The following is a 19,787-nucleotide window of genomic DNA, read 5'->3' as shown; positions in this document are numbered from 1 at the left end:
GTTAAATCTTTGCTAAAATGTAGAGTAAATTCGATGAACTCCACGAGTTGCAGTGATACTTTGTGAATTTAAGAAAATTACTTCCTGCATTTTATTTCTATTTTTAAATTTTTTATTTTTCGAGACAGAGCTGTCCTTTGTTGCCCAGGGTGGAGTGCAATGGCATGGTGATGGCTCACTGTAGCTTTGACTTCCTGGGCTCAAATGATGCTCCCACCTCAGGACTGCCGGTTGCCATCTGCCCCCAAGTAGCTGGAACCACACACTTATACCACCATGTCCAGCTAATTATTTTTGAGACAGAGTCTTGTCACCCAGGCTGGAGTGCAGTCGTGCGATCTCAGCTCACTGCAACCTCCTCCTCCTAGGCTCAAGCAATTCTCCTGCCTCAGCCTCTCGAGTAGCTGGAATTACACCACCACACCAGTTAATTTTTTTTTTTTTTTTTTTCGAGATGGAGTCTCACTCTGTCTCTCCGGCTGGAGTGCAGTGGCGCGATCTCAGCTCACTGCAACCTCCACCCCTGGGGTTCAAGCAGTTCTCCTGCCTCAGCCTCCTGAGTAGCTGGGAGTACAGGTGCACCCAGCTAAATTTTGTATTTTAATAGAGATGGAGTTTCACTGTGTTGCCCAGGCTGGTCTTGAACTCCTGAGTTCAGGCAGTCTGCCCACCTTGGCCTCCCAAAGTGCTAAGATTACAGGCGTGAGCCACCGTGCCTGGCCAGTTTCTATATTTTTAGTAGAGACAGGGTTTCACCAGGCTGGTCTTCAACTCTTGACCTCAAGTGATCTGCCCACCTCAGCCTCCCAGAGTGCTGGGATTACAGGCATGAGTACTGTGCCTGTTCTAATTTTTTTTTTTTTTTTGAGACGGAGTTTCATACTGTTGCCTGGGCTGGAGTGCAGTGGCACGATCTTGGCTCACTGGAACGATTCAAGCAATTCTCCTGCCTCAGCCTCCTGAGTAGCTGGGATTACAGGCAGCTGCTACCACCCCCGGCTAATGTTTTGTAGTTTTAATAGAGATGGGGTTTCCCTATGTTGGCCAGGCTGGTCTCGAACTTTTGACCTCGTGATCTGCCCGCCTCAGCCTCCCAAAGTGCTGGGATTACAGGCTTGAGCCACCGTGCCTGGCCTAATTTTTTTTTTTTTTTTTTTTTTGTAGCGATGGAGTCTCACTGTGTTTTCCAGGGTGGTCTCAAACTCCTGGCCTCAAGCAATCCTCTTGCCTCAGCCTCCCAAAGTGCTGGGATCACAGGGGTGAGCCACCATGCCCAGGTGAATTTTATTTCATCTCAATGAAACTCCAAATAAAATCTTAGGAACGATATATTAAGAGTTTGATAAAGGGAACTGCAAGTAATATCACAAATATTTCATTGTTTTAAAATATACTATAGATTTCTATTTATAAAATTTATCTCAGCCAGGCACAGTGGCTCACGCCTGTAATCCCAGCATTTTGGGAGGCCGAGGCACATGGATCATTTGAGACCAGGAGTTCAAGACCAGCCTGGCAAACATGGTGAAACCCCATCTCTACTAAAAATACAAAAATTAGTCTGGCATGGTGGCACACGCCTGTAATCCCAGCTACTTGGGAAGCTGAGGTAGGAGACTCACTTGAACCCAGGAGGCAGAGGTTGTAGTGAGCCAAGATCACGGCACTGCATTCCAGCCTGGGCGACAGAGTGATACTCTGTCTCAAAAAAAAAAAAAAGAAAAAAATTAAGTATCTTTAGTTGTGATAAATTGTATTTTTTTATGTTATATTACAGGTTTTTTTCCTTAAAAATTAGATCTTTCTAACCTTTTCGTAACCAGGCATTATGATCTTTGAAAATTTTTATTTGCGTATCTTTAATTGTAATTTTGTCATCTCTTCTCATTTATTGTTTAGTCCAAAAGAAACTCTTCCTTCAAAACCTGTGAAGAAAGAGAAGGAACAGAGGACACGTCACTTACTCACAGACCTTCCTCTCCCTCCAGAGCTCCCTGGTGGAGATCTGTCTCCCCCAGACTCTCCAGAACCAAAGGCAATCACACCACCTCAGCAACCATATAAAAAGAGACCAAAGTGAGTTTTTGAAGGAATCTGTCTTTTCATGATAGTTTTCTCCCTTCCTTTTGAACTAAATCTCTCATGTTTCTTCTATAACCCACACCAGTAAGATCATAGAAGTTTGGTCCCAAAGTATTTTTTAATTTTATTTTAATGGACAAAAGCCTTTCTTGGAGACTCAGGTCATTCATCTATGCCCTCAGATACCCAGCTATGTTTCTAGAACAACAGAAAATTCCCAAATCCAGATATACTATGAATGTTTATCTCATTACATCTTTTTTATTCATAATATTTAGAGTACTAAGGAAGAATAAAAGCTTTTTAAATTCAGGATGTGTCAATCATGTATGCATTAATCAAAAATTAATAGATATGGGATTTTTCTTCCTGAAAGCATATAAATTGTCATGCCATAAATTGAGTATAAATCTGGGTCTAATCTTCTGATTGTTAGCATTTCTCTCTTAATAATAAAAATAGGTATCATTTATTGAGCACGTATTATTGTCGTAGTTTTATATATACATATTTTTGAGACAGAGTTGCGTTCTTTGTTGCCCAGGCTGGAGTGCAGTGATGCTCTCTCTGCTTACCGCAACCTCAGCTTCCTGGTTCAAGCAATTCTCCTGCCTCAGCCTCCCGAGTAGCTGGGATTACAGGCACGTGCCACCACGCCAGGCTAATTTTTGTATTTTTAGTAGAGATGGGGTTTCACCATGTTGGCCAGGCTGGTCTCGAACTCCTGACCTCAGGTAATCCACCGCCTTGGCCTCCCAAAGTGCTGGGATTACAAGCGTGAGCCACCGCGTCCGGCCTTATATTTTCATAGCAGCCTTAGCATGTAGCGATTAATTTCCCATTTTATAGTTAAAGCCATACCTGAGAGAGGTCAGAAAGCAAGCAACTAATCTATTATTTCAGTTGATGTCTTCCTAAAGCTGTAGCCCTATGTCTTAGCCACTGTGACAGACTGTTTATGTATTTTTTTTTTTTTTTTTTTTTTTTGAGACAGAGTCTCACTCTGTCACCCAGGCTGGAGGCACCTGCCACCATGCCTGGCTGTGTGTTTATATATTTCATATCATTTCATTTCTGACTTTTTAGTAAAAAATGTATAAAAGATACATGAGTGGCTGGGCGCGGTGGCTCACGCTTGTAATCCCAGCACTTTGGGAGGCCAAGGTGGGTGGATCATGAGGTCAAGAGATTGAGACCATCTTGACCAACATGGTGAAACCACATCTCTACTGAAAATACAAAAATTAGCTGGGCGTGGTGGCACCTGCCTGTAGAGTACTAAAAAAAAAAAAAAAAAAAGATACAGGAGTTAGTGAAATCATCATAAAAGAATCCTTTTTTCTTTGACTAGATTTCATTTTCTTTTCTTTTTTTTTTTTTTTTTGAGTCGGAGTCTCGCTCTGCTGCCCAGGCTGGAGTGCAATGGCGTGACCTTGGCTCACTGCCACCTCTGCCTCCTGGGTTCAAGTGATTCTCCTGCCTCAGCCTCCTGAGTAGCTGGGACTACAGGCGCCTGCCACCACGCCCGGCTAATTTTTTGTATATTTAGTAGAGACGGGGTTTCACCGTGTTAGCCAGGATGGTCTCGATCTCCTGACCTCATGATCCGCCTGCCTCGGCCTCCCAAAGTGCTGGGATTACAGGCATGAGCCACCGAGCCCGGCCAATTTCATTTTCTTTTTTTTCTTTTTTTTTTTTCTTTTTGAGAGGGTGTCTCGCTCTGTTGCCCAGGCTGGAGTGCAGTGGCGCATTCTTGGCTCACTGCAAGTTCTGCCTCCCGGGTTCACGCCATTCTCCTGCCTCAGCCTCCCGAGTAGCTGGGACTACAGGCGCCCGCTACCACGCCTGGCTAATTTTTTGTATTTTTTTTAGTAAAGACGGGGTTTCACCATGTTAGCCAGGATAGTCTCGATCTCCTGACCTCGTGATCTGCCAGCCTCGGCCTCCCAAAGTGCTGGGATTACAGGCATGAGCCACCGCGCCCGGCCTTCATTTTCTTAAATAACTATTTTGTTGTTTTTACTTTTTAGAATTTGTTGTCCTCGTTATGGAGAAAGAAGACAAACAGAAAGCGACTGGGGGAAACGCTGTGTGGACAAGTTTGACATTATTGGGATTATTGGAGAAGGAACCTATGGCCAAGTATATAAAGCTAAGGACAAAGACACAGGTAAATATTGCCACAAAATTTTAGATGTCAGAATGTTAACAATTTAGCAATACTAATATCTTAAGTGGATTTATCAAAAGTAAATTCTGAGGTGTTTTGTTTGTTTGTTTGTTTTTTGAGATGGAGTCTTGCTCCCCAGGCTGGAGTGCAGTGGTGCGATCTCGACTCACTGCAAGCTCCGCCTCCTGGGTTCACACCATTCTCCTGCCTCAGCCTCCCGAGTAACTGGGATTACAGACCGTGTGCAACCACACTCAACTAATTTTTGTTTTTTTTTTTTAGTAGAAACAGGGTTCCACCATGTCGTCCAGGCTGGTCTTGAACTCCTGACCTCTAGCAATCTGCCCACCTCGGCCTCCCAAAGTGCTGGGATTATAGATGTGAGCCACGGCGCCGGGCCTTTTTTTATTTTTATTTTTTGAGACGGGGTCTTGCGCTGTCATCCAGGCTGGAGTGCAGTGAGTGGATCAATCTCTGCTCACTGCAGGCTCTGCCTCCTGGGTTCAAGCGATGCCTCTGCATCAGCCTCCCGAGTAGCTGGGGTTACAGGCATGCACCACCACGCCCAGCTAATTTCTGTATTTTTAGTAGAGATGGGGTTTTACCATGTTGGCCAGGCAGTCTTGAATTCCAGGCTGGTCTTGAACTCCTAACCTGAAATAGCCACCCACCTCAGCCTCCCAAAGTGCTGGGATTACAGGCATGAGCCACCACACCTGGCCAAATTTTTAGTTCTAGTTTTGTCTCCAAAAGTTATTGAGTAGATCAAAGGTTTCCAAAAGAATACTATAATTATAACTTTTAAAACTCTCCAGCTGGGTGTGGTGAGTCATGCCTGTAATTTCAGCACTTTGGGAGGCCAGGTGGGCAGATCACGAGGTCAGGAGATTGAGACCATCCTGGCTAACATGGTGAAACCCTGTTTCTACTAAAAATAGAAAAAATTAGCCAGGCGTGGTGCCACACGCCTGTAGTCCCAGCTACTCAGAAGGCGGAGGCAGGAGAATCACTTGAACCTAGTAGGCAGAGGTTGCAATGAGCGGAGATCGCGCCAGTGCACTGCAGCCTGGGTGACAGAGCAAGACTCCATCTCAAAAACAAAAAATTCAAGTCTTAAGAAAAAAATTAAAGCCAGGAAAGGGAATATAGAATTTCCTTTTTTGTTTTTTTATGGAGAAGGAGTCTCACTCTGTCACCCAGGGTGGAGTGCAATGATGCGATCTCAGCTCACTGCAACCTCCGCTCACTGCAACCTCTGCCTCCCGGGTTCAAGCAATTCTCCTGTCTCAGCCTCCTGAGTAGCTGGGATTACAGGCATCCACCACCACGCCCAGCTAATTTTTGTATTTTAGTAGAGATGGGGTTTCACCACGTTGGCTAGGCTGGTCTCGAATTCCTAACCTCAGGTGATCCGCAGGCCTTGGCCTCCCAAAGTGTTGGGATTACAGGTGTGAGCCAGTGCGCCTGGCCTAGAGTTTACTTTTTAAAGGTGTATAAGTATCTCGTGTAAGCATTAAAGTAAGCACTAAGTTTGTCTTCCAGAGCAAGGGCATATATTGCTGGTTCACAATAGTGGCCAAAAATGCTCATTGATAATAACAGTTTACATTTGTTTTGGCAGGAGAACTAGTGGCTCTGAAGAAGGTGAGACTAGACAATGAGAAAGAGGGCTTTCCAATCACAGCCATTCGTGAAATCAAAATCCTTCGTCAGTTAATCCACCGAAGTGTTGTTAACATGAAGGAAATTGTCACAGATAAACAAGATGCACTGGATTTCAAGAAGGACAAAGGTACTAGCAAAGAATCACATTTTTACAGGGTAGACTGGTCCAATCTTTGCCTTTCTTTTTTTTTTTTCTTTCTTTCTTTTTTTTTTTTTTTTGAGACAGAGTCTTGCTCTGTTGCCCAGGCTGAACTGCAGTGGCGCGATTTCAGGTCACTGCAAGCTCCACCTCCCGGGTTCACGCCATTCTCCTGCCTCAGTGTCCCGAGCAGCTGGGACTACAGGCGCCCGCCACCACACCCAGCTAATTTTTTGTATTTTTTTAGTAGAGGCAGGGTTTCACCGTGTTAGCCAGGATGGTCTCGATCTCCTGACCTCGTGATCCGCCCGCCTGGGCCTCCCAAAGTGCTGGGATTACAGGCATGAGCCACCGCGCCTGGCCCTTTCTTTCTTATTTATCTATTTATTTTGAGACAGTCTCGCACTGTCGCCCAGGCTGGATTGCAGTCCTGCGATGTCGGCTCACTGCAGCCTCTGCCTCTCGGGTTTAAGTGATTCTCGTTACTCAGCCCCCAAGTAGCTGGGATTTCAGGCATGCACCATCATTCCGGGCTTATTTTTGTATATTTAGTGGAGAGGAGGTTTCGCTATGTTCGTCGAGCTGGTCTCACACTCCTGACCTCAAGTCATCCGCCCGCCTCGGCCCCTCGAAGTGCTGGGATTATAGGAGTGAGCTACCATGACCGGCCTCATGTGTTTGTTTGTTTGTTTGTTTGTTTGTTTTAATAAAATGATAAGTGAATGAATGGATATGATGCATGTATGCCTTTAGTGGAAAAACTGAAAATATAGAAGAAGAAGAAAAAGAAGATGGTAGTGGCCGGGCGCAGTGGCTCACGCCTGTAATCCTGGCACTTTGGGAGGCCGAGGTGGGCAGATCACAAGGTCAGGAGATCAAGACCATCCTGGCTAACACGGCAAAACCCTGACTCTACTAAAAAAATACAAAAAAAATTAGCCGGGCATGGTGGCAGGCACCTGTAGTCCCAGCTACTCAGGAGACTGAGGCAGGAGAATGGTGTGAACCTGGGAGGCGGAGCTTGCAGTGAGCCAAGATCGTGCCACTGCACTCCAGCCTGGGCAATAGAGCGAGACTCCGCCTCAAAAAAAAAAAAAAAAAAAGATGGTAGTAATTTATCTCCCACTTCCTCCCAATATACTACCATCCATGGAAAACCACTGAAGTATTAATACATTTTGGTATATTTGCTTTTAGTTCTTTTTGTTTTTGTTTTTGTTTTTTGAGACAGAGTCTCACTCTCTCACCCAGGCTGGAGTGCATTGGCTCGATCTTGGCTTACTGCAACCTCCACCTCCCAGGTTCAAGCAATTCTCCTGCCTCAGCCTCCCGGGTAGCTGGGATTACAGGCATGTGCCACCACTCCCGGCTAATTTTTATAATTTTAGTAGAGAGCGGGTTTCACCATGTTGGCCAGGCTGGTTTCAAACTCCTGACCTCAGGCAGTCATCCACCTCAGCCTGCCAAAGAGCTGGGATGACAAGGGTGAGCCACCACACTCAGCCCTGCTTTTAGTACTTTATGCCATATCTACTGTATTTATTTTAACAAAGCTGAGATTAAAGGTTATTTCGTGTTGTATAACTTGTCATAAGCAATTTCTCATATCATTAACAAATTTTAATGTTTATGCGTAAACATAGGTGAATCCAAATTTACCAGTCCCTGTTGAGCAATTAGTTGCCAATTTTCAGTTTAAAAAAAAAATAATAGGCCAGGCGCAGTGGCTCACCCCTGTAATCTCAGCACTTTGGGAGGCCGAGTCAGGTTGATCACCTGAGGTCGGGAGTTCGAGATCAGCCTGGCCAAGATGGTGAAACCCTATCTCTACTAAAAATACAATAATTAGCTGGGCATGGTGGCTAGTGCCTGTAATCTTCAGCTACTTGGGAGGCTGAGGCAGGAGAATCACTTGAACCTGGTAGGCAGAGGTTGCAGCGAGTTGAGATCACGCCATTGCACTCCAGCCTGGGTGACAAGAGCAAAACTCTGTCTCAAAAAAACCCCCAAAAAACATAATAACAATGCCTTGAGTATCTTTCTGCATAAATCTTTGCATTATGATTTATTTTCATTGTATAGCATTTTTGATACAGAGTTATTTGGTCAAATGGATTTTCATATTTAATGTCAGATTCCTTTTAAGAAAATTAGTATGTCCAGTGGGTGTCCATCTCAGTGTATCCTCCCCAACATTCAGTATATCTTTTTTTTTTTTTTTTTTTTTTTTAATTTTGAGAAGGAGTCTCACTCTGTCGCCCAGGCTCGAGTGCAGTGATGCAATCTTGGCTCACTGCAACCTCCGCCTCTTGGGTTCAAGTGATTCTCCTGCCTCAGCCTTTGGAGTAGCTGGGCTTAAACAGGCGCACGCCACCATGGCCGGCTAATTTTTGTATCTTTATCAGAGACAGGGTTTCGCCATTTGGCCAGGCTGGTCTCAAACTTCTGTCCCCAGCTGATCCGCCCACCTGGGCCTCCCAAAGTGCTGGGATTACAGGTGTGAGCCACTGTACCCGGCCAAGTATATCTTTTTAAAAAATTGTCATCTGGGCTAGGTGTGGTTGCTTATGCCTATAATCCCAGCATTTTGGGAGGCCAAGGCAGGCAGATCACTTGAAGTCAGGAGTTTGAGATAAGCCTGGCCAACATGGTGAAACCCCTCTCTACTAAAAATGCGAAAATTCGCTGGGCATGGTGCTGGGCACTTTTAATCCCGGCTACTGGGAAGGCTGAGGCAGGAGAATTGTTTGAACCCGGGAGGTAGAGATTGCAGTGAGCCGAGATTGAGTTACTGCACTTTAGCCTGGGCAGCAGAGCAAGACTGTCTCAAAAAAAAAAAAAAAAATTGTCATCTGGATAGGTTAAGTATGATATTATTATTTTATATATTATTTTAATTTAATTTTTATTTTTTGAGACAGTCTCAGTGTGTTGCCCAGGCTGGAGTACAACGGTGGTCATAGCTCATTACATCCTCAACCTCCAGGCTCAAGCAATCCTCCATGCCTCAGCCTCCTGATTAGCTGGGGCAACAGGCATGCACCACCACATCCAGCTGATTTTTTATATTTTTAGTAGAAACAGGATCTCTCTATGTTGCACAGGCTGGTCTCTAACTCCTGGGCTCAAGCAGTCCGCTTGCCTTGGCCTCCTAAAGTGCTGGGATTACGAACTTGGGCCACCGCACCCAGTGAATGTCATTTTGGATTATATTCCTTATATTTTGGGTCTTCTCTGTGTTACCAGTTTTATTTACTTTCTCTCCCTCTCTCTTTCTCTCTTTCTTTCTCTCTTTCTTTCTTTTTTTTGGGGACAGAGTCTTGCTCTCTCACCGAGGCTGGAGTGCAGTGACATGATCACAGCTCACTGTAACTGAACTCCTGGGTTCCAGGGATCCCCCTGACTCAGCCTCCCAAGTAGCTAGGACTAGACACTACTCCGGGCTGATTTTTAAAAATTTTGGTAGAAACAGGATTTTGCTATGTTGCCCAGCCTGGTCTTTTTGTTTTGTTTTATTTTGTTTTTTTTTTGAGACGGCGTCTCACTCAGTCGCCCAGGCTGGAGTGCAGTGGTGTGATCTCGACTCACTGCAGCTTCCACCTCCTGGGTTCAAGCAGTTCTCCTGCCTCAACCTCCCAAGTAGCTGGGATTACAAGTGTGCGCCACAATGCCCAGCTGTTTTGTGTTTTTAGTAGAGATGGGGTTTCACCATGTGGGCCAGGCTGGTTTCAAACTCCTGACCTCAAGTGATCCACCCGCCTCGGCCTCCCAAAGTGCTGGGATTACAGGCGTGAGCCGCCGCGCCCGGCCATCCTTCTCTTTTTTAAATTTTTTGTAGACAGAATCTTGCTTTCTCATCCAGGCTAGAGTACATTGGTGCAATCACAGCTTATTGTAGCCTCAAAATCCTGGGCTCAAATGATTCTCTTGCCTCAGCCTCCCAAGTAGCCAGGAATACAGGCAAGCACCATCATGCCTAGCTAATTTATAAATTTTTTTGTGGAAATGGTGTCTCACTATTTTGCCCAGTCTGGTTTCCAAAGCTCAGGCAATCCTCTCACCTCAGCCCCTCACAATGTGGGGATTACAGGCATGAGCCACTGAACACAGCCCTAAATTTGTTGATTCATTTTTCTCTCAATTTTTAATACTATGATTTTCTTTTTTTTTCTTTCTTTCTTTTTTTTTTTTTTTTTTTTTTTTGAGACGGAGTCTTGCTCTTTTCGCCCAGGCTGGAGTGCAGTGCCGCTGTCTTGGCTCACTGCAACCTCCGCCTCCTGGGTTCAAGCGATTGTCATGCCTCAGCCTCCCTGAGTAGCTGGAATTACAGGTGCACGCCACCACGTCCAGGTAATTTTTGTATTTTTAGCAGAGTTAGGGTTTCACCATGTTGGGCAGGCTTGTCTCGAACTCCTGACCTCAAGTGATCTGCCCGCCTTGGCCTCCCAAAGTGCTGGGATTACAGGCATGAACTACCGCGCCCAGCCTCTTTTTTTTTTTTCTCAAGACGGAGTTTTGCTCTTGTTGCCCAGGCTGAAGTGCAATGGTGCAGTCTCAGCTCACTGCGACCTCTGCCCGCTGGGTTCAAGCGATTCTCCTGCCTCAGCCTCCCGTGTAGCTGGAATTATAGGCGCCTGCTATCATGCCTGGCTAATTTTTGTATTTTTTTTTAGTAGAGATGGGGTTTCACCATGTTGGCCAGGTTGGTCTCGAACTCCTGACCTCAGGCAATCCTTCTGCCTTGGCCTCCCAAAGTGCTGGAATTACAGGCATGAGCCACCATGCCTGACCAGTACTATGAATTTCACTAATAATTTATAACACATTTATTATGATGTCCCTGGCGTATTGAGTCCCATTAACTTGTTTAAAAACCTTTACAAAATAGTCGTCAATTTTATGTAACAAATGGGCATGGTTGTGTTACAAATACAACTTCATTTACAGCAACAAGCAGCAGGCTGGATCTGGTCTAAGCTCTGTAATTTGCTAACTGACTTAGGTCATTAAAGTCTAGTAAGACAGGCTGAGCACAGTGGCTTATGCCTCTGACCTCAGCATTTTGGGATGTTGGGGTGGAAGGATTGCCTGAGCCAAAGAGTTAAGAGACCAGCCTGGGTACGATAGCAAGACCCTGTCTCTGCAAAAAATGAAAAACATTAACTGGGTGTGGTGGCCTGTTCCTGTATTCCCAGCTACATGAGAGGCTGAGGCGGAAGATTCGCTTGAGCCCAGGAGTTTGAGGCAATAGTGAGCCATGATCATGCCACTGCACTCCATCCTGGGCAACAGAATGAGACGCTGTCTCAAAAAAAAAAAGAAGAAAAACGCTGGGCACGATGGCTGACGCCTGTAATCCCAACACTTTGGGAAGCTAAGGCAGGCGGATCACCTGAGGTCAGGAGTTTGAGACCAGCCTGACCAACATGGTGAAATCTCGTCTCTACTCAAAATACAAAAATTAGCCGGGTGTGGTGGCACATGCCTGTAATCCCAGCTACTTGGGAAGCTGAGGCAGGAGAATGGCTTGAACTCAGGAGGCGGAGGTTGCAGTGAGCCAAGATAGTGCCACTGCACTCCAGTCTGGTTGGCAAAGTGAGAGTCTGTCTTTAAAAAAAAGCCTAGTAATGCAACCTGATCAGGGCACTTGCCCCCATGAAGAGGTGAGTAGTCCATATAGTACTAGACTAGGAATTAAAAGATTAATTCCTTTTTTTTTTTTTTTTTTTTTTTGAGGAGGAGTCTTGCTTTGTTGCCCAGGCTGGAATGCAGTGGCACCATCTCAGCTCACTGCAGCCTCCAGCTCCTGGGTTCAAGTGATTCTCCCACCTCGGCCTCCCAAGTAGCTGGGATTACAGGCACATGCCACCATGCCCAGCTAATTTTTGTATTTTTTTTTTAGTCAAGATGAGGTTTCATTCACCTTGTTGGACAGGTTGATCTCGAACTCCTGACCTCAAGTGACCCACCCTCCTCGGCCTCCCAAAGTGCTGGGATTACAGGCATCAGCCACTGCGCCCAGCCACAGAAGATTAATTCAAATATTAGCTCCGTTATTTATTATTAGGAAGGACTAATTATTCAACTACTCTTCGTTTCAGTTTCTTCATCTGTAAAATTCAAGGGTTTTTTCTAGAGAACCTGTGGTCAACTCCAAAATTATATTAGGACTTGAGGCATTGTTATTTCAGCATTCTTTTTTTTTCTTGCTTTTAATTTTTTTTCGTCTTATGTAGGTGCCTTTTACCTTGTATTTGAGTATATGGACCATGACTTAATGGGACTGCTAGAATCTGGTTTGGTGCACTTTTCTGAGGACCATATCAAGTCGTTCATGAAACAGCTAATGGAAGGATTGGATTACTGTCACAAAAAGAATTTCCTGCATCGGGATATTAAGTGTTCTAACATTTTGCTGAATAACAGGTAACATAGTAACCAAATAAGATTAAGCACTTTCCTCTTCTCCTCTGACCTTTTTAGTTTCAAATGGTTAATTGGTATTATAATTAGACCTAATAGTGCAGTATTCACACACTATTTAGTGATATTCCCTACGTTCAGTGTGGGAGAAACATACCTGCTCCTTTAGCTGTTCTTGAGCCTTTTCTCAGTTACCAGCTTTCTGAGTAAACATTGATGTGCAGTTGGTGATTGGCCTTTTCTGCCTAGTACTTACTCCTAGGTTTTAATAGCGTAAACAAACAGGAATCTGGTTATGAACAGGTGTTAATTCATCAGAAGTTTTTATCATTTGCTTTCTTCTTTTCTGTTTATTTGCCTATACTGCATTGGTAATATCAGATGTATTATGCACACTAGGTTTTTTGTTTTGTTTTGTTTTGTTTTGAAGATGGAATTTCGCTCTTCTTGCCCAGGGTGGAGTGCAGTGGCGTGATCTCGTCTCACTGCAACCTCCACCTCCCAGGTTCAAGCGATTCTCCTGCCTCAGTCTCCCAAGTAGCTGGGATTATAGGCGCCCGGCACCATGCTCTGCTAATTTTTGTATTTTCAGTAGAGATGGGGTTTCACTATATTGGCCAGGCTGGTCTTGAACTCCTGACCTCGTGATCCACCCACCTCAGCCTCCCAAATTGCTGGGATTACAGGCATGAGCCACCGCACCTGGCATACTTGTTTGTTTGTTTGTTTTTTGAAACGGAGTCTCACTCTGTCACCCAGGCTGGAGTGCAGTGGCGCGATCTCACCTTACTGCAAGCTCTGCCTCCCAGGTTCATGCCATTCTCCTGCCTCAGCTTCCCAAGTAGCTGGGACTACAGGCGCCCGCCACCACGCCCAGCTAATTTTTTTGTATTTTTAGTAGAGACGTGGTTTCATCATGTTAGCCAGGATGGTCTCTATCTCCTGACCTCGTGATCTGCCCACCTCGGCCTCCCAAAGTGCTGGGATTACAGGCGTGAGCCACCACGCCTGGCCGGTTCAGTTTTATCTAACAGACATTATCTATATAGGAACATGGAAAGATTATGACACATTTCCCCTCTTTATGGTGTAGAATAACCAATCTTGCATGGTTACCTGGGACTGTCCTGGCTTTAGCAGTAAAAGGCTCACATGCGACGATTGAACACTGGAACTCAAAACTTTTGCAGGAGAAATAAATAAATTACTCAATTCAGTAAACATTTGTTAAGGTCAATTTTTTTTCACTTTGAATTTGAGAGTATCTGGAAAGGTGTAGCCTTGAGGGATGAATAAGAATTTATCTGAAAAACTGACAGTGGGTGATCAAATTTCTAGGCAGAAGCAGCTGCATGCACAAAAGTACATAAACATGAAAATAACATGTTACGTCTGGAAAACTGTAAATAGGTCAGTATTTCTAGAGCAAGAAGAGGGAAGCACATAATGGCCAAGAGATGAAGCTGGATAGTTACATAGAGCCCATTTATGGATCTTGCATGCCCCACTGAGGAACTTAAACTTTATCTGTATTTGACAGGGATCAGCATCACTTGAACCCAGGAGGTAGAGGTTACAGTGAGCCGAGATCAATCCACTACACTCCAGCCCAGGCGACAGAGCAAGACTCCATCTCAAAAAAAGAAATAATCTTAGACTGAGTCTCACTCTGTCGCCCAGGCTGGAGTGCAATGGCAGGATTTCACTGCAACCTCCAACTCCTGGGTTCAAGCGATGCTCCTGCCTCAGCCTCCCAAGTAGCTGGGATTACAGGTGCCCACCACCACGCCCAGCTAATTTTTCTATTTTTAGTAGAGACGGGATTTCACCATATTGACCAGGCTGGTCTCGAACTCCTGACCTCAAGTGATCTGCCCCGCTTGGCCTCCCAAAGTCCTGGTATTACAGGCGTGAGCCACTGCGCCCGGCCAAAAGAGTGTTTCTTTATGTTGCTTTCTCTGATTCATAATTCCCAGTAAAGTTGGAAGTGGGTGACTCTACATCTATAGTAAATAATGCATTAAGAACTTAATAGCTATTAGCTCGCAACTTTCTGGCCTATAGTATAATATACTTTCTGCTGTTCCCTTTACTCCTCCATGAGGAGATGTCTCAAAGCAGGGAATAATTGCAGCTCCGTTTGGTGTCCTCTCTGGTGGGTAAGGCCTCTTTTGGTTCCTGACCTTCCAGAGTCAGAAAGCTGATGAGGTTCCAGACTAAATTGAATTTCCTTGTCAGGTTGCTAAGCAGGATACAGGAATCCTGTGGTCTAGCCTGATCCATCCAGCCTCTTCCCTTACCCATTTAGCTCTGTCTACTCAGACCTGTGGGTGAGATGGCCTGGAGAAAATGGTGAAGGGTCGTCAGCTGGGCAAGGAAGAGAGCGAACAGGTGGCAAGAGAGAGAGAAGAGCAGAGTTGGATTCCAAATGAGACCAAATCATTTTATACAGAAGAGAGACACAGTCAATCTTCTGTTTTGGAAAGGTCACCAAATTATCAGTTTATGCTGATAAACTGGAGGCAGAGAGACCCTCTAAGAACTTCGTAATAAATGGTCAGTGCTGGAAATAACCCAGACACCACTAGTAAGGGATGGACTCGGTAGATCTGTAGACTTTGGTTGAGTGAGTGTATGGTAGATAATGAATTAGAGAAAGTAAGATAACTCACAGGTTTCTGACTTGAAAAACTAGCTAGATGGGTGGCACTACTAGTCAATACAAGGAAGATGGAAGAGTAGGATGGATGGAGTAACAGGCAAATCTCTTTTGAATATGTCTTTTATATATCCAGGGTAGTGATATTTAATAGCATATGGTCATTTGGGAATTCCAAACTACCAATACAGAGTTGGTAGTTACAGAACATAGAAAAGATGTCAGAAATGTAACCCAAGAGAGATGGTCAGAGAGATAGGAAGAAAATAAGGAAAATATGAATGCAAGATAGGCAAGTTTAAGAAGGGAGTGGTGATTGATGTCAGATGATGCAGGCAAATTATAAGAGAATCTGAAAATTAAAAGGTCAATAGTGATAATTAGTGTGGAGTAAGGGGATGAGTAGCACAGTTAATGGGAAGGTACTGGTAGGGGGTGTCTTTAATTTTTAATTTTAAGGATGGCAGAGATTTGAATATATTTAAATGCTAAGGGGAGGCCAACGTGGTGGCTCACATGTGTAATCCTAACACTTTGGGAGGCTGAAGTGGGCAGGTCACTTGATGCTAGGAGTTCGAGACCAGCCTGGCCAACATAGCAAAATTCTGTCTCTACTAAAAGTACAAAAATTAGCTGAGCTTGGTGGTGCACGCGTCTAATCCCAGCCACGTGGGAGGCCAAGGCATGAGAATTGCTTGAACCTGGGACACAGAGGTTGCAGTGAGCAGAGATTGCCACCACTGCACTCCATCCTGGGTGACAGAACAAGACCCTGTCTCAAAAAAAAAAAAAAAAAAAAAAACGCTAAGGAGAAAGGAAATCTATAAAAAGGGAGCAGTTGAAGATTTGGGGGCCAGGCGCAGTGGCTCACACCTGTAATCCCAGCACTTTGGGAGGCCGAGGCGGACGGATCATGAGGTCAGGCGTTCAAGATCATCTTGTCCAACATGGTGAAACCCCGTCTCTACTAAAATACAAAAAATTAGCTGGGCATGGTGGCGCATGCCTGTAATCCCAGCTACTTGGGAGGCTGAGGCAGCGGAATCACTTGAACCCAGGAGACAGAGGTTGCAGTGAGCTGAGATCGCGCCACTGCACTCCAGCCTGGCAACAGAGCAAGACTCCGTCTCAAAAAAAAAAAGGCCAGGCGCGGTGGCTCACGCCTGTAATCCCAGCACTTTGGGAGGCCAAGGCGGGCAGATCACGAGGTCAAGAGATCGAGACCATCCTGGCCAACATGGTGAAACCCCGTCTCTACTAAAAATATAAAAATTAGCTGGGTGTGGAGGTGCGTGCCTGTAGTCCCAGCTACTCAGGAGGTTGAGGCAGGAGAATCACTTGAACCCGGGAGGTGGAGGTTGCAGTGAGCTGAGATCGCACCACTGCACTCCAGCCTGGTGACAGAGCGAGACTCCGTCTCAAAAAAAAAAAAAAAAAAAAAAAGATTTGGGAAAGAACCAAAATAATTTAAAGGAGCATATTTCTAGAATAGATGGGATCAAGGCCACAGGTGGAGGGATTGATTATCCTTGGTCAAGAAAAGAGATTGACATGCTTTTTATGTACCATTGACCGTTGAACAACGCAGGTTTGAACTGTGGCATGTCCACTTATACACAGATTTTATCCAACCAAAGACAAATAAAAAACAGTGTTTGCAGTATATGCAACCTGTTTATATGGAGTACCAGTGTTTCATATATGCAGGTTCTATAAAGTGTACTGCAGGACTTGAGTTTGCTTGAATTTTGGTATATGTGGGAGTCTTGGAACCAATTGCGTAGATATACTAAGGGATGACTGTAATTAAAAGGAAAGAGGAAAGTAAAATTATAGATGGAAGTAAGTTTACTGGTAAAAGGTAGGATGTTAAGGACCTCTCACCTAATGACTTTAATTTTTTCACTGAAAAAGGTCATTTACTAAGTAAGTGTAAAAGGGTAGGGGATGGATTAGAGCATTAAGGAGAATGCCAGAGGTCTGTAATGACAGCCATGCTGAATGGAAGTTGCTGATTACAGACAAGTAAAAGGACTAACCAGCAGCATTCAGGAATTAACAGAGAGAGGAAATCACACATTTTGCAGTGACACCATACAATATGATTATATGATTTTTTTTTTTTTTTTTTTGAGATGGAGTCTCACTCTGTCACCAGGCTGGAATATAGTGGCGCTATCTCGGCTCACTGCAACCTCTGCCTCCCGGTTCAAGCCCTTCTCCTGCCTCAGCCTTCCGAGTAGTTGGGAATACAGGCGCATGCCACCACGCCTGACTAATTTTTGTATTTTTAGTAGAGACGGGGTTTCACCGTGTTGGCCAGGCTGGGTCTCAAACCTCTGACCTCAAGTGATCCACCCACCTCAGCCTCCTAAAGTGCTAGGATTACAGACGCGAGCCACCATGCCTCGCCAATTATATGATTTTTATTCTTTACACTTGTGTTCAGCTCTCTAGGTAGAGCAGAAAAGGCAGATTTTTCTAATGATCCAGAATTAGGGACTTAGGGATTAGCTATATCACAAGCTAAGGCAACCAGGAAGACAATAGTTTGGTTAATTAACCAAGGGGTCCAGGCAGGCAAGGGAAGGAAGTATTATGTGAAAGAGGGCTGAACTGGGAGTGAGTGGAGGCACTGTGTACTTGAAGTTCTTCTCAAAAGGCAAAAATGTTAAACCATGGTCTCAGAAAGGATTCTCCAGATATTTCTATATTCACCTTATTCCTTTGAGACAGGACATAAACAATATGATGGCACTTCTTTTGTATTTTATTTTATTTTGTTTATTTACTTATTTTATATTTTATTTTTTGAGATGGAGTCTCGCTGTGTCACCCAGGCTGGAGTGCAGTGGCACAATCTCAGCTCACTGCAACCTCCGCCTCCCAGGTTCAAGCGATTCTCCCACCTCAGCCTCCCAAGTGGCTAGGACTACAGGTGTCTGCCGCCACGCCCAGCTAATTTTTGTATTTTTAGTAGAGACGGGGTTTTACCATGTTGGCCAGGCTGGTCTCAAACTCCTGACTTAAGTGGTCCGCCTGCCTCGGTCTCCCAAAGTGTTGGGACTACAGGCGTGAGCCACTGCGCCCAGCCTGTTCTATTTTATATTGCAAAAAGTTACAAGTACTTTCACACTTCATACTGAGTCACCTTAATGGTTTAGTTGGAAGGAAAAGTGGGAGTCAGTAAAAGTGCTATCAGCGGCCGGGCGCGGTGGCTCATGCCTGTAATCCCAGCACTTTGGGAGGCCGAGGCAGGCGGATCATCTGAGGTAGAGAGTTCAAGACCAGCCTGACCAACATGGAGAAACCCCATCTCTACTAAAAATACAAAATTAGCCGGGCGTGGTGGCACATGCCTGTAATCCCAGCTACTCGGGAGGCAGAGGTTGTAGTGAGCCAAGATAGCGCCATCGCACTCCAGCCTCGGCAACAAGATTGAAGCTCAGTCTTAAAAAAAAAAAAAAAGTGCTATCAGCAGGTTCTGTAGCAGACTAAATTCGTTTAATAAACATTTATTTAGTACGTAGTATGAGCCAGGCAGGAAATATGTTAGATGCTGGTGATATTCAGGTCTACACTGATTTCTGTAACTATATATCCATTTCCATTTTGACTTTCAGTCCTACTATGTGCCTTGAATCTTACATCATTTCAGGCTTTCAGAGTAAGGATGCCAAGTAATTTGAGGAATCATCTTTGTCTTAATATAAGTTAACTATTTCTTGTTGCTTTTCTCACAATTTGCTTATAAATTTAACTTAATGTAATGGTGTTTGGGGCAAGTGGATAGGGTACCTTTAACTTCACTAGGAATAAGCATTGATTTAATGTAGAAGTTTGTTGCTAGTAGTTACCTTGTTTTAATATTGTCACATGTCCATATTTTGGGGAGCACCTCTTGGCCTCTTTTCTGTACTACATGTTGAGTATCCCCTGTGCTTGAGACGAGAATTCTTTTGGATTTCAGATTTTTTTTAGATTTTGGAATATTTACATTATACTTACTGGTTCTGAACATCCAAAATCTGAAATGTTCCAGTGAGCATTTCCTTTGAGTGTCATGTTGGCACTCAAAAAGTTTCAGATTTCGCTTCAGACGGGGGGGGGAGGGAAAGGTTCTGAAAAATTTTGGATTTCACATTTTTGGATTTGGATGCACAATCTGTAGCTCACTTTTTTGCCTGATCTGAACTATTAGACACCTACACCAGCTTCCTATAAGAGAGTGAGCTGGCTTTTCATGTCCCAAGAAGTAGCAAGGCTGTAAATATGACTAAACAGGTTACATGAATTTAGATAAATATCATTAATCCAAAGTAGTCAATAAGTAGTTGTTGGGTTTTTTTGCATTGCCCACCCCCTCCAATAAATAAATAGTTTTAAAATAGATTCCCAACATCTCGTCTTGCAGTTTTCAAAAATATTCCTTCATGCAGGAGGAGAGAGAGCATCAGGAAAAATAGCTAATGCCTGCTGGGCTTAATACTTAGGCGATGGGTCAATAGGTGCAGCAAACCACCATGGCACACATTTACCTACGTAACAAACCTCATGTACCCTGGAACTTAAAAAAAAAAATTCCTTTATATCACTGTCAAGGATAGAATACTGAGCAGAGGCCAGTCATGGTGGCCCATGCCTGTACT

At 44.4% G+C, this 19,787-nt stretch overlaps 1 protein-coding gene across 26 annotated transcripts in view; it reads left to right on the top strand.

Moving 5' to 3' along the window:
* The window catches only part of CDK12 (cyclin dependent kinase 12), a 106,087-nt gene that overhangs the window by 27,494 nt on the left and 58,806 nt on the right, over nt 1-19,787 (top strand). For all 26 annotated transcript variants that reach the window (XM_063599096.1, XM_063599095.1, XM_063599091.1 and 23 more), the window contains 4 exons: nt 1,900-2,076; nt 4,113-4,252; nt 5,874-6,044; nt 12,293-12,482. In XM_063599096.1, the coding sequence (XP_063455166.1) occupies nt 1,900-2,076; nt 4,113-4,252; nt 5,874-6,044; nt 12,293-12,482 (678 nt within the window). The remainder of the gene's footprint in view (nt 1-1,899; nt 2,077-4,112; nt 4,253-5,873; nt 6,045-12,292; nt 12,483-19,787) is intronic.

Source organism: Pan paniscus, chromosome 19 (assembly GCF_029289425.2).
Source record: "Pan paniscus chromosome 19, NHGRI_mPanPan1-v2.0_pri, whole genome shotgun sequence".
Lineage (NCBI taxonomy): Eukaryota > Metazoa > Chordata > Mammalia > Primates > Hominidae > Pan > Pan paniscus.
This window is presented reverse-complemented; position numbering and strand designations above follow the sequence as displayed.